This window comes from Oncorhynchus kisutch, linkage group LG26 (assembly GCF_002021735.2).
Source record: "Oncorhynchus kisutch isolate 150728-3 linkage group LG26, Okis_V2, whole genome shotgun sequence".
Lineage (NCBI taxonomy): Eukaryota > Metazoa > Chordata > Actinopteri > Salmoniformes > Salmonidae > Oncorhynchus > Oncorhynchus kisutch.
In genome coordinates, this window is record NC_034199.2 from 38,481,977 (window position 1) to 38,495,789 (window position 13,813).

General features: G+C 46.4%; 1 protein-coding gene across 1 annotated transcript in view; it reads right to left on the reverse strand.

Annotated features, from left to right (window-relative positions):
• kcnh3 (potassium voltage-gated channel, subfamily H (eag-related), member 3) overlaps positions 1-13,813 on the reverse strand; it is a gene marked incomplete in the record, with an annotated part of 212,318 nt that overhangs the window by 85,179 nt on the left and 113,326 nt on the right. The window contains 2 exon segments of the mRNA XM_031805813.1: positions 4,891-5,025; positions 10,481-10,714. Of these exon segments, the coding sequence (XP_031661673.1) occupies positions 4,891-5,025; positions 10,481-10,714 (369 nt within the window).

The following is a 13,813-nucleotide window of genomic DNA, read 5'->3' on the forward strand; positions in this document are numbered from 1 at the left end:
AGGATTTAAAATCACAACAATGTCATCAGACCTATTTCCATTGTGATCCGTGTGAAGGGTTCATTAACTACAAATCTAGGTTCAGATTGCCTTATGCCCCATCCTAACCTCATAGCCATTAGAAGATGGAGGAATGTCTGATCATGCATATCAGTGGTTAGGTGCGATGTCAGTTCTTAGAGAGAGATCCAGAGAGCGAGAGAGAGATCCAGAGAGAGAATTGAGAGAGAGAGAGAGAGAGAGAGAGAGAGAGAGAGAGAGAGAGAGAGAGAGATCCAGAGAGCGAGAGAGAGATCCAGAGAGAGAGAATGAGAGAGAGGTGTGAGAGAGAGGAAAGAGAGAAAGAGAGATCCAGAGAGAGATCCAGAGAGAGAGAGAGAGAGAGAGCAAGAGAGCGCGAGAGACAGAGCCTTAGCTCTTTGTGATGTATTCATTGATATTAGAAATGGTGCCCCTATTTTTTTGGTTCTAAATCCAATATGGTCGCCAGTGCTGAATCAGGTTTAGGAAAGGTGGTATTGAATTTTGTTGCCATACAAAACACGAAGCCTGTTAATTTGTGGATAGTGGACCAGTCTTCAACAATATGCCATTATATTTTAGAATTAACCACGGCCTGTTCTCCCCGCTATCATCCAGAAGGCGAGGTCAGTACAGGTGCATCAAAGCTTATATGGTATAAAATATAATGTATTTTATACCATATATTGCACTTTGCCCATGTCGCTCGGCCATCGCTCATCCATATACTTACATATACATATCCTCATTCACCCTTTGAGATTTGCGTGTATTATAGGTAGTTTTTGGGGAATTGTTAGATTACTTGTTAGATATTACTGCACTGTCAGAACTAGAAGCACAAGCATTTTTCTACACTCGCATTAACATATGCTAATCATATGTATGTGATAAATACAATTTGATCCTCAGGTTCCTAGATTTTGGGGGAAAGGTGGGCAGCGAAGAGAGTACTGTATGAATCAGTGGTGGGATGTGGGAAAAGTCCAAATTTGGCTTTTCTGTCAATATTAAACATCTCTCATCCTCAGAGGATAGGAGAGTATTGGGGGAACTCAAGCATAGTATCAGTGAAGTGGAGGTAGAGATGGTGGGGCAAGACAATGTAGGCCTCCAGGCTAATTTAGCTGAATTATGTAGAGACCTGGACAGTTTTCTACTGAGTTGTACAGGGCAGAACTGTGTGATCCTATGTGTGCTCAGGTCTTGTTTGCAGGACACCCTAAGCTCTCTATGGCAGAGGGATGAAATGGACATTCCCCTGTTGTCCCATGAACTGGCAGAGGCCGTAACCCACATGTCCCCCGGCCATCCACCATGGGTCGATAGACTCCCAGTGGAATTTTCAAAACAATTCTGGGGAATAATTAAACTGGACTTCTTTTGCGTATTGCGTGAGTGCGTTGGGGTAGGAGGGTAGCCAATGAGCTGCCATCGGACGGCTCTGACTCTCCTGTCCAAAAAAGGGGAGAAGAAGGCTTTTGAGAGAGTGAACCATGAGTATCTGTTTAATGTGATGTCTGTGTTTTGGCTTGGGGAAAGATTTTTGGCTTGTGTGAAGATGTTGTATGCTGGGGCGTCATGTATGGTCAAGGTGGGAGGGGGGCTCAGTAGGCGGGGCATTAGACAAGGATGCCCTCTATCGGGGCAGTTTTATACAATAGCCATTGAGACTTTTTTGGAGGGATTAGCCCCCCCCCCCCCCTGCTTCCGGGGGGTTTGCAGTGGGGTTGTGAAGGAATTAACATTTTGGGGGTGTACCTGGGCTCGGATAGGTGGGTCAGGAAGAACTGGGAGGGGCTGTCACAGAGGTGTCAAGACTGGCCAAGTGGAGGTGCCTCCTGTCCCAATTGTCATATAGAAGGAGGGTGCTGATAATCAACCACCTGGTGGCATCCTCCCTGTGGCATAGTGTTGTATATGTCTGTCCACGAAGGAGGAGAGGGTCTGGTGGGACTGGAGAAAAGGGTGGCTGCATTCCGACTAAAGGCGACGCAGAGACTGCTGTACCATACTGATGTCGGCTGGAGGGAACCAGTATGCACGCTGCTGAGGAGTGCTGGTGGATTAGGGCTGGCCCGGCAGCTGTTCCTCATGAGGCTGGAGAGGCTGAGTATAGAGGTCTCTCTGATTTTTACTCCCTCCCTGGAAGCTGCTACGGCCAACAGGAGAAGGGGGTGTGGAGCCTGGGCTGTGGGTGTGGGAGGAGCCTATCTTCCACAACCCAGTGATTTTTTTGAGATCGGTTCAATCGGCCACCCTGCAGAAGCGATTGATGGCAGCAGTTTACTAAGGCTGGGTGACCTGCGGTTGCTGGTCGGAGGAGGGGTGGAATTTGAATGGTTTTAAGGGTTTTAATGAAATGAGGATGTATCATTAAAGAAAGACAAAAAGTCAAAAAAAGTCTCTCTCTCACTTTTCTCTCTCCATCCATCCCTCCCTTCCTCCCTAATCTATAACAGTGTAACACCTGTGTGCTGATGAGGCTCGTTAAAGGTTACAGTCATTACGTCCTTGTGATAAATGACAGAACAGAAAACATGAACATCTCCCTCCCTCCATCCATTTCTATTCACCTCCCTCCCTCCATCCATCCTTCCATTTCTATTCACCTCCATCCCTCCATCCATTTCTTTTCACCTCCCTCCCTCCCTCCCTTGCTCCCTCCCTCCATCCATCCATTTCTATTCACCTCCCTCCCTCCCTCCATCCATTTCTATTCACCTCCCTCCCTCCATCCATTTCTTTTCACCTCCCTCCCTCCCTCCCTCGCTCCCTCCCTCCATCCATCCATCCATTTCTATTCACCTCCCTCCCTCCCTCCATCCATTTCTTTTCACCTCCCTCCCTCCCTCCCTCGCTCCCTCCCTCCATCCATCCATCCATTACTATTCACCTCCCTCCCTCCCTCCCTATTCATCTACTCTATCTTTCTCCCATTATTTCACTCTGTAAGTTGTCTGCATTTAGTAGAACATGTAGTAACCCTGTGTGGTGTCTGGAACAAAACTGAATCAGCGTCAAGTGAAGCTGAATGCAGTCCTCTGTAGCCAGATGAGATACGCATTAGAACAATCACAGAGAGTGTCAGAGAGGGAAAATGTCAGAGTGAAGATCAGGTAGTTTCAACTTTTATCAGTCGTATGTCCGCTGCATTCAGCTTCACTTGACGCTGATTCAGTTTTGTTCCAGACACCACACAGGGTTACTACATGGTGGGGCGTGGGGCAGAGTGGGGTGGCACGGTAGCCTAGTGGTTAGAGCGTTGGACTAGTAACCCGGAAGGTTGCAAGTTCAAACCCCCGAGCTGACAAGGTAAAAATATGTCATTCTGCCCCTGAACAGGCAGTTAACCCACTGTTCCTAGGCCGTCATTAAAAATAAGAATTTGTTCTTAACTCACTTGTCTAGTTAAATAAAGGTCATTTTATTTTTAATAAAACAACGCAACAACAATAATACATAATAAAAAACATCAATATGAACATAAAGTAAATGGCTCAGGAGAATAAACATTATAGCATCAGCATAATACAGGAAGGCAAAATGTATAGTCCCAATATTTACACGTATTTTGGGGAAGGGGGGGGATTGGGGGGCAAGTATCTAAATTGTGCAGTATTTAGCAATCATCAAGGTAGCCTTTCTCTGAAGTATGAATATGATAGAGAACAGCTGTAAAACCTCATTTGACGGTATGAAATACTCAAATCTTTCTATCTTCTCTCCCTGTCTCGTTCTCTCTCTCTATTTCTGTTACGGTCTCTGTCTCTCTCTACTCCCTCCCAAGTTCACCTAAGTTAAGACCTACTCAAATCAGGTTAACCCATGATAAATCAGACTCTAAGCCAAGTTAAGTTAGATTCTAACTCAGGGTGACTCACCAGTCTCGGGGCCTTGCTCTGGATCCGGTGTCTAGCCCAGCGTAACTCACCAGTCTCTGGGCCTTGCTCTGGGTCCTGGTCTAACCCAGGGTGACTCACCAGTCTCGGGGCCTTGCTCTGGGTCCTGGTCTAACCCAGGGTGACTCACCAGTCTCGAGGCCTTGCTCTGGATCCGGTGTCTAGTCCAGGGTAACTCACCAGTCTCGGGGCCTTGCTCTGGATCTGGTGTCTAGTCCAGGGTAACTCACCAGTCTCGAGGCCTTGCTCTGGATCCGGTGTCTAGTCCAGGGTAACTCACCAGTCTCGGGGCCTTGCTCTGGGTCCTGGTCTAACCCAGGGTAACTCACCAGTCTCGGGGCCTTGCTCTGGGTCCTGGTCTAACCCAGGGTAACTCACCAGTCTCTGGGCCTTGCTCTGGGTCCTGGTCTAACCCAGGGTAACTCACCAATCTCGAGGCCTTGCTCTGGGTCCTGGTCTAACCCAGGGTAACTCACCAGTCTCGGGGCCTTGCTCTGGGTCCTGGTCTAACCCAGGGTAACTCACCAGTCTCGAGGCCTTGCTCTGGGTCCTGGTCTAACCCAGGGTAACTCACCAGTCTCGGGGCCTTGCTCTGGGTCCTGGTCTAACCCAGGGTAACTCACCAGTCTTGGGGCCTTGCTCTGGGTCTGGGTCTAACCCAGGGTAACTCGCCAGTCTCGAGGCCTTGCTCTGGGTCCTGGTCTAACCCAGGGTGACTCACCAGTCTCGGGGCCTTGCTCTGGATCCGGTGTCTAGCCCAGGGTAACTCACCAGTCTCAGGGCCTTGCTCTGGGTCCTGGTCTAACCCAGGGTGACTCACCAGTCTCGGGGCCTTGTTCTGGGTCTGGGTCTAACCCAGGGTAACTCACCAGTCTCGGGGCCTTGCTCTGGGTCCTGGTCTAACCTAGGGTAACTCACCAGTCTCGGGGCCTTGCTCTGGGTCCTGGTCTAACCCAGGGTGACTCACCAGTCTCGGGGCCTTGCTCTGGGTCCCGGTCCTTCTTGTTGTCAGTGATGTCCTTGTGGGACACCAGAAACAGCACCACCTCTCCCTTCTCATTCTTAATGGGCACGATGTCCAGCAGACACCAGAACTGGGTACCTGAAACACAGATAGAGGTGCATATCACTCACTGGAGTCACAGTGGCTCTGAAAGTAGACTACTGCTCACACACTGGTAGAAAAACCCAGTGAATCAGGTGGATATTTGTAGTGGCGGATTGGTATAAAAAGAGATGGAGATTACCCTGATAAAGATGTACACATCCCAGCTAGCACATCACATTCTGAGAACCATACTGTATGTTTCTTAGAGCATGGTTATCCTAAAGTTATTTTGCATACCACCTTCCCACAACGCCCTGGGAATGGTGCAGGATAGTTGCTTGGCTTTGGAACATTCTCAGCATTTTTAAGGAACTTGACAAGATATATATATTTTTATTGGTATTTAATTACTTTAACATAATTGTTTTTAAAGTTCAAATGTGGTTACATTTCATTTCAATATCCCTAATGTTCTAGGAACGTTCTCCAACTGGTTTGACATTGGGAACGTTTATAATTAGTTGAGAGAAGGTTAAGAAACAACATTCTTCTGTGGGGATTTCAGTCCTTCAGCATACTGCAACATTTCCTGCAGGTTTCCCCATCCATCTATTTAAAGGTTCTCAAATTGTTTTGCGAGAACATTAAAAAAACTTTCCATGAAAACCATCAGAAATCATTCAGAGAAAACTCTCTAGCCTCTATCTTGTTAAGTGTGTTCAGGTGTGTTGGCCACGCCCACTAAATGGCCCACACCTGATCTTAATGAACGCTTGTTTCCTTTGAAATGGGGTCTGTTTGAATAGAGTAAAATGAACAGCTTTGTATGAGTAAAAAAAACAGGATGTTAGCTCCCTCCTAGTGGCACAGTGGACTAATTCTATAGATAGAGAACATAAGATCATAGGTTTGAATCTCACTGATGCTGTGCCACAATAAATACAAAAACATGTTTGCATGCTTAATGTCTAAGCAAATCAATTTTTATCTGTGCTTGAAGTTCACAACAGTTCAACTAAACTAGCAGTGTTTTTAAATGTTTTATTGAAACATGTTCTCAGAACGTTATTTCATTACTTTCCATTAATAACCTAGAATTTCCGTTTTCAGAACATTATTAAAACCTCCAAGGAAAACCTTCAGGGAACCATAGCAAAACATTCTCAGAACTTCCCTGCAACCTAAAAATATATGTTCCCAGAATAGGCTAAATGTTCACTTCTATTCTCAGAATGTTTCAAATACGTTCCGTTTGACCAGTCAGGAAACGTATGGCTTTGTTCCCAGAACTAATGGAAAACCAAAAATGTATGTTCCTATAAATTCCAAGGAACCAAATCTGCTACCTTGTATGTGAGTACACACCGTCGCACACACACGTACACACACACACACACACACACACACACACACACACACACACACACACACACACACACACACACACACACACACACACACACACATCACACACATCACACACATCATCCTGCTCTAGCCCAGTATGTTTGAATAACAGCAAAACACAGAAAACAACATCTCACTACCTCACTTTATTTTGTTTTGTGTCTCTGGATGGGCACTCTGTGTATGCAAGTGGTGTGCCAAGTCTTAGTTCAAAACAAGCATGTGTGTGTATGTGTGTGTGTGTGTGTGTGTGTGTGTTATTTTGCTAACTCATTTAAATGCTGTGTGGTTATGCATGTCTACCTTCACATTCTGCCCCCTGAGTCAAAGCCTACAGCTTCCCTATTAGACATTGTTATTACTGATGGAGCGAGAGAGACACGCCAGGATGTCTTTATTAGTGAATAAAAGCTTTTTCATCTTAGAAAGCGTAGTTCCAAAAGGGTCATTCAGAAAGTGAAACGAGTTTGGCCCTAGCTGGCTGTATGATAACACATAAGCTAAAAAAAATACAGATTTTATCTTGATTGATCTAGAAGAGATAATAGTTTGCTAGTCTCTATTCAACTGATGTCATCCATACTGTATTAAGGTACATCCTGTTAGATTCTAGCTTGAAATAGAATTATTCATGTTATTATACTCTAACTTATTGATTACTTTACACATATAATAATTAAATATGTTGGGGTCAATGAAGGGTAAATGAGAACTAGGTGTATGGAAAGCTACTGAGTGAGGAAGAGGGTGTCATGACTTCCGCCGAAGTCGTTCGGCGGTCGACGTCACCGGCCTTCTAGGCATTGCCGCTCCATTTTTCATTGTTCCATTTGTTTTGTCTTGTTCCCTGCACACCTACATTCCCTCATCACACTGCATATCCCTCTGTCCCCCCCATGTCTTTGTGTGTAATTGTTTTGTTACGTGTTTAGTGTTACGCGCCAGACTGTTTCCCGGGTATCGTGTGTTTGACCCGTAGTATGTTTATTGTCATACATTTGCATTATTGTGAGTTTTTTCGTGCTTATTCACTTTTGCCATTGGCTGGAGGGTTGTTGACGCAGTTGCGTCTGTCTTTTGTGCTTCTGCCAAATAAAGTGCCCCTGATCACAACTCTCTGCTCTCCTGCACCTCACTTCTTACCAGTAGCGCACAACCTTGACAGTGGGAGGGCAGAGAGTTAACATTCTGTCAAATCATGGTATTGATCAATCTCATGGCTCCTAAGGAGGGAGGCAAAGGGCAACAGTCTGGTCTCAGTCACTGATAAAGTAGGACAGCCGAGGATTAGGGAGGAGTCAGGAATTCGGACCGCTGTCAGATGAAGGGACAGTCCTGTTACACAGATATACTGACACGCACACAAAGGTTCTAGCAGGAGGCGGGGCCATTACTACACCAGTGAGAGGAACCAATTAAGTTCCTGACTAGCAACAGAGATGTATTGGCTGTCTAGACGTGCAAGGAGTTGACTCCGCCTAGTAGGAGGGGATAAATATATCTATATCTAAACATGTCTTTATCTTAGCAGCTGTTTAACCCAGAGGGTGAATGTACTTTGTTTGAGCTTTTCCTAGTAATCCATTTGAGTTTTTCCTCTGTTTGTTCAGAACCGAACAATCCCCCTTTCTTTACCATACCGTATGGGTTGTTGTGACCAGGGGTGAAAGTCAAAAAATAAATAATGTAATATCACACTTACATAAGTATTCAGACCCTTTACTCAGTACTTTGTTGAAGGACCTTTGGCAGCGATTACAGCCTTTCACTGCAACTCTGCATCGAGGTTTAGGGAATTATGACTTTAAAAACTAACTGAGGCAGTAGAACTGTATTTCACACTATGATGGTTAAACTTTGCAATTTATCCGCAGTTCACATGCGTGCCGAACTGTGGGTGGTGATCCGTACAGATCACGGATCAACTACGGCCTGTTACACCACTAGTACTTAGGGCCGTTGTCCTGTTGGAAGGTGAACCTTCACCCCAGCCTGAGGTCCTGGAGCAGGTTTTCATCAAGGATCTCTCTGTACTTTGCTACGTTCATCTTTCCCTCGATCCTGACTAGTCTCCCAGGCCCTGCCGCTGAAAAACATCCCCACAGCATGATGCTACCACCACCATGCTTCACTGTGGATGGGGATGGTGTCAGGTTTCCTCCAGACGTGACGCTTGGCATTCAGGCCAAAGACTTCAATCTTGGTTTCATCAGACCAGATAATCTTGTTTCTCATGGTCTGAGAGTCCTTTAGGTGCCTTTTGGAAAATTCCAAGTGGGCTGTCATGTGACTTTTACTGAGGAGTGTCTTCCGTCTGGCCACTCTACCTTAAAGGCCTGATTGGTGGAGTGCTGCAAAGATGGTTGTCCTTCTGGAAGGTTCTCCCATCTCTAAAGAGGAACTTTGGAGCTCTGTTATAGTGACCATCTGGTTCTTGGTCACCTCCCTGGCTGTGTTCTTGGGGACGTTTAATGCTGCAGAATTTATTGGTGCCCTTCCCCAGATCTGTGCCTCAACACAATCCTGTATCGGAGCTCTACGGGCAATGCCTTCGACCTCATGGCTTGGTTTTTGCTCTGACATGCACTGTCAACGGTGGGACCTTATATAGACAGATGTGTGCCTTTACAAATCATATCCAATAAATTGAATTTACCACAGGTGGACTCCAAACAAGTTGTAGAAACATCTCAAGGATGATCAATGGAAACGCTCTAACCACTAGGCTACCTGTCGTCCCAAAGTTACCTGCTGCTCCAAAGTTTATTAATGTCAATATATGTTTGTGCGTGTGCAGTCTTTTCGATTCTAAAACAGGGCCCTGATGTGCATGCAGGATTATTTATCCTGCTTGTTTGCCACTCCACCTATCAGTGATTCAACTGGAGCATCAAAAACAACCCTGACAAAGTCATGTAACAGGTGGTCATGTTGTGGTTGTCCATAAAGGGATATAATCAGGATGAAACAGCCTCATATTCATACAGACAGTGTCCTGTTACACGGCTGTTATGGTGAACGCTGTGCTCTCTGTCTCAGGTGGGTGGATGGCTGGATGACATTAGCTGGATGACATGGTGTTCTAAAACACTGTGTGAATACGGACCTGAACCAGAGGATGAGGGACAGGGCTTAATAACCCTCCAATCGTTCTGGAGGCTCAGGTTGTGTCGTGAGGTCACAAGCATACACTCACACACATGGAAACACTCACTCACGCACACACACATACACACACAGACACACACACACAGACACACGCACACACACACACACACACACAGACACACACACACACACATACAGACAGACACACGCACACACACACACACAAACACATGGAAACACTCAATCACTCACACTCGCACGCACACACACACAGACACACAGACACACGCACACACACACACAGACGCACACACACAGACGCACACACACACAGACACACACACTCGCACACACACACACACACAGACACACTCACAGACACACACACACACACAGACGCACACACACAGACGCACACACACACATACACACACACTCGCACACACACACAGACACACACACACACACACACACACACACACACACACACACACACACACACAGACACACACACACACACACACACTTCTGTTTGCTGATCTCTAAATGGTTTCAGCCCCAGGCCTCACTAAACTTTACTACATCTCTCTTCTCCTACCCTAGAGGGCTGTAAAATGCTAATGAATATGCAGGGACAACCTTTAATTTGTCTTTTTTAAGTCTCATTGAGACTGTCCTCCATTTGGCTGTGCTTGTCTTGAGCTTATTTATCCAAGTAGCAGCTATGTAGCCCCTGTTCCCAACACACACACAACATTCACCTCTTCACTCTCACCAACCTTTTTCACTATTTTTATTTAACTAGGCAATTCTTATTTACAATATACGGACTGCCCCCTATGGGACTCCCAGTCACGGCCGGACGTGTTGCAGCCTGGATTCGAACCAGGTACTGCAGTGACACCTCTTGCACTGAGATGCAGTGTCATAGACTGCACCATCCTATTCCCTACCTAGGATGTTTTGGATGCACCCCGTCTCTGTAGCCTCTCACCTCCCTTCTTGTAGAACACCAGCTCGGTCTTAAACTCCCCCCTGTCGTCCAACACTCCTTGGATCTTCGCCGTCAGCTGGTCGCTGGTCTCCGGCCCGTACAGGAAATGACATGCACAGCTCTTCTGCATCAGCTCGGCGCGGGCGTAGCCGGTCAGCTCACAGAAGCCATCAGAACAGTAGACAATAGGGTAGAGGGATTGCACCTGGGCATTACCCAGGACAAAGTTACTGTCTGAGGGAGAGAGAGAGAGAGGGGAGGGAGGGAGGGACGAAGAGAGAGAAGAGAGGGAATGGATGGGGAGGGAGGGAGGGAGGGAGGGAGGGAGGGAGGGAGGGAGGGAGGGAGGGAGGGAGGGAGGGAGGGAGGGAGGGAGGGAGGGAGGGAGGGAGGGAGGGAGGGGAAAGAGAAGAGAAAGGGGGTTATACAACTGAAAAATGGACACACAGGATATACTGTAGCTCTCAAGCAGTCTTTTATCAGCTTAGATCATTTGAGTTTCAGGTTCGTTTTCATTCCAGCAACTTTTGGTTTTGTTAGCAGCAGCGGATCGTTAGACATGTATTGGGACATCCACACTGTGCACCAGGAATGAGAAAGTCATCATAACAAGAGCTGAGGCAGCAGGTAGCCTAGTGGTTAGAGCATTGGGCAAGTAACCGAAAGGTTGCTGGTTTGAATTTTGGAGCCCACTAGGTGAATAATCTGTCAATGTGCCTTTGAGCAAGGCACTTAACCCTAATTACTCATGTATATCGCTCTGGGTAAGAGCGTCTGCTAAATGACGAAAACGTAATCTCCAGACACACTGAGAAAAGGAAACATGAGGGAATGGCCCAATGTAAACAGACATGCCAAAATGTCCTGTTCTTTCATTAGAGTTTCATTGAAAAGCCAGAACAGATTTGGTCATTCCACTAACTATGCCTCATGCAGGGACAAACATGCCCTGGCTTGAACCTCTATTTTATGTGTCTGGTCTCTTCCTGTGAAGAGGGAGGAAGTGTGTGTGTATGTGTCTGGTCTCTTCCTGTGAAGAGGGAGGAAGTGTGTGTGTATGTGTCTGGTCTCTTCCTGTGAAGAGGGAGGAAGTGTGTGTGTATGTGTCTGGTCTCTTCCTGTGAAGAGGGAGGAAGTGTGTTTGTACCTTCTCTATTCCTGAGAATGTTTTCCTGCAGCAATCGAATGGGAAAAATAGATTCCTTAATTGACTATTGCTTTCTGCCCGGGTGTTCATATTGATCCATTGATCACAGGGCTCCTGTGGGAGCTGCTTGTTTAAATATTTCATGGTGTAATGGTTTTGGAGTTCTGCTGTGTGCTCTGTGTACTGTGGATATGGAAAATGTTCAATGGAGGCACTCAGTTGATTTGAGAGCTGTTAGGAAGTGTGGGGAGAAGGGAACTCATCATAAACAGGATGTCAACACACCTGATTATATGTGAGAAGGGGGTGTGTCGGGAGGGTGATGAATGTGTGTATAGAGAGAGATAGACAGACACAGAGAGAGAGAGACAGACAGACACAGAGAGAGAGAGACAGACAGACAGAGAGAGAGAGACAGACAGACACAGAGAGAGAGAGACAGACAGACACAGAGAGAGATAGAGAGAGACAGACAGACACAGAGAGAGATAGAGAGAGACAGACAGACAGAGAGAGAGAGAATGAGAGATAGAGAGAGAGACAGACAGACAGACCAAGAGAGAGACAGAGAGAGGATAACCTCTCATTTTGTTTTCAGCATCTTTCGTACCCTTCTCTCTGTGTGTGTGTGTGTGTGTGTGTGTGTGTGTGTGTGTGTGTGTGTGTGTGTGTGTGTGTGTGTGTGTGTGTGTGGTGTGATGTGTGAGAGAGAGAGAAAAACAGGAGGGGGAAAGTCACAGTCAGATAGAAGCCAAAATGTGGAGGTAGAGTGGGAGACACAGTGGGCGATAAAGCATAGCTGGCAGCTCTGATCTGTTGGAGCCAATGACTTTAGCCATCCCTCAATGTACCGGTTAAGGTTTGTGCTATCTCCTCATATCTCTCAGAGTGTGTCCCAAATGGCACCCTATTCCCTATATAATGCACCATTTTTTTACCTATACGGGAAGAAAAAAGTAGTGCACTATATAGGGAATAGGGTGTCATTTATGTAAAAGCTCAGTGTGGTTGGAGGTTGTAGCATTAGGCCTACATGGGCTGCCTGGGATAGGACTCCCTGGAGCACACTGATCACTCAGAGAACTCTCAGAAGACAACCAGATGGCCCTCAATGATTTAGCCAGCACAGCACAGCACAGCACTGATCACTGGCCTGGGGAGAGGAATGGAGCAGGCATCAGGTGTGTATATGGGAGAGATAGAAAAAGTGTGTGTGTGTGTGTGTGTGTGTGTGTGTGTGTGTGTGTGTGTGTGTGTGTGTGTGTGTGTGTGTGTGTGTGTGTGTGTGTGTGTGTGCGTGCGTGTGTGTGTGTGTGTGCGTGTGTAGGTTAAGTACTGTTCAAAGGGATCAGCCCATCAGTCGACTGAGGAGAGCCATCAAGTTCTCTTAATCACTCGCTAATGTAACGCTAGGCTACACTAACAATAACGCCAACCAGGAGACAGCAATCTGTGTGACTCTCCTTGTGATTTAGAGATGTTCAACAGTAAATCCACATCAAAACCGCTCCCATTACAGTCCTGAGACAGTCAAATAAACATCCAGTCATTGGTTTCTTAAATATTCTGCGTCTAGTTGTTTACTTTGATCACTTTTTGCTCTTTGCTAGCTGTTGCCTAGCTACAGTTTCTGTATTAAAAAGCACGATCTGCTAATTGCCTTGATCGTTGTCCACATCGCTCTCTTTTTCTTCTATCTCATTTTCCTCTTTCTGACACCCTCTCCCTCTCTCTTCGTCTCTCTCTCTCTCTCTCTCTCTCTCTCTGTCTTTGTCTGTATCTCTGTCTCTCTCTCCTCATTACTGACACTGTAATGTGATACAGATTCAGACATGACTGTACTGGAGTAATTGATGTCTCTAACATTCCATGTGATACCGCTGACTGCTCTTCCTCTCTCTCTGTCTCTGTCTCTCTCTCTCTGTCTGTCTGTCTCTCTCTCTCCTCATTGCTGTAATGTGATACTGCTCTCTCTCTCTCTCTCTCTCTCTCTCTCTCTCTCTCTCTCTCTCTCTCTCTCTCTCTCTCTCTCTCTCTCTCTCTCTCTCTCTCTCTCTCTCTCTCTCTCTCTCTCTCTCTCTCTCTCTCTCTCTCTCTCTCTCTCTCTCTCTCTCTCTCTCTCTCTCTCTCTCTCTCTCTCTCTCTCTCTCTCTCTCTCTCTCTCTCTCTCTCTCTCTCTCTCTCTC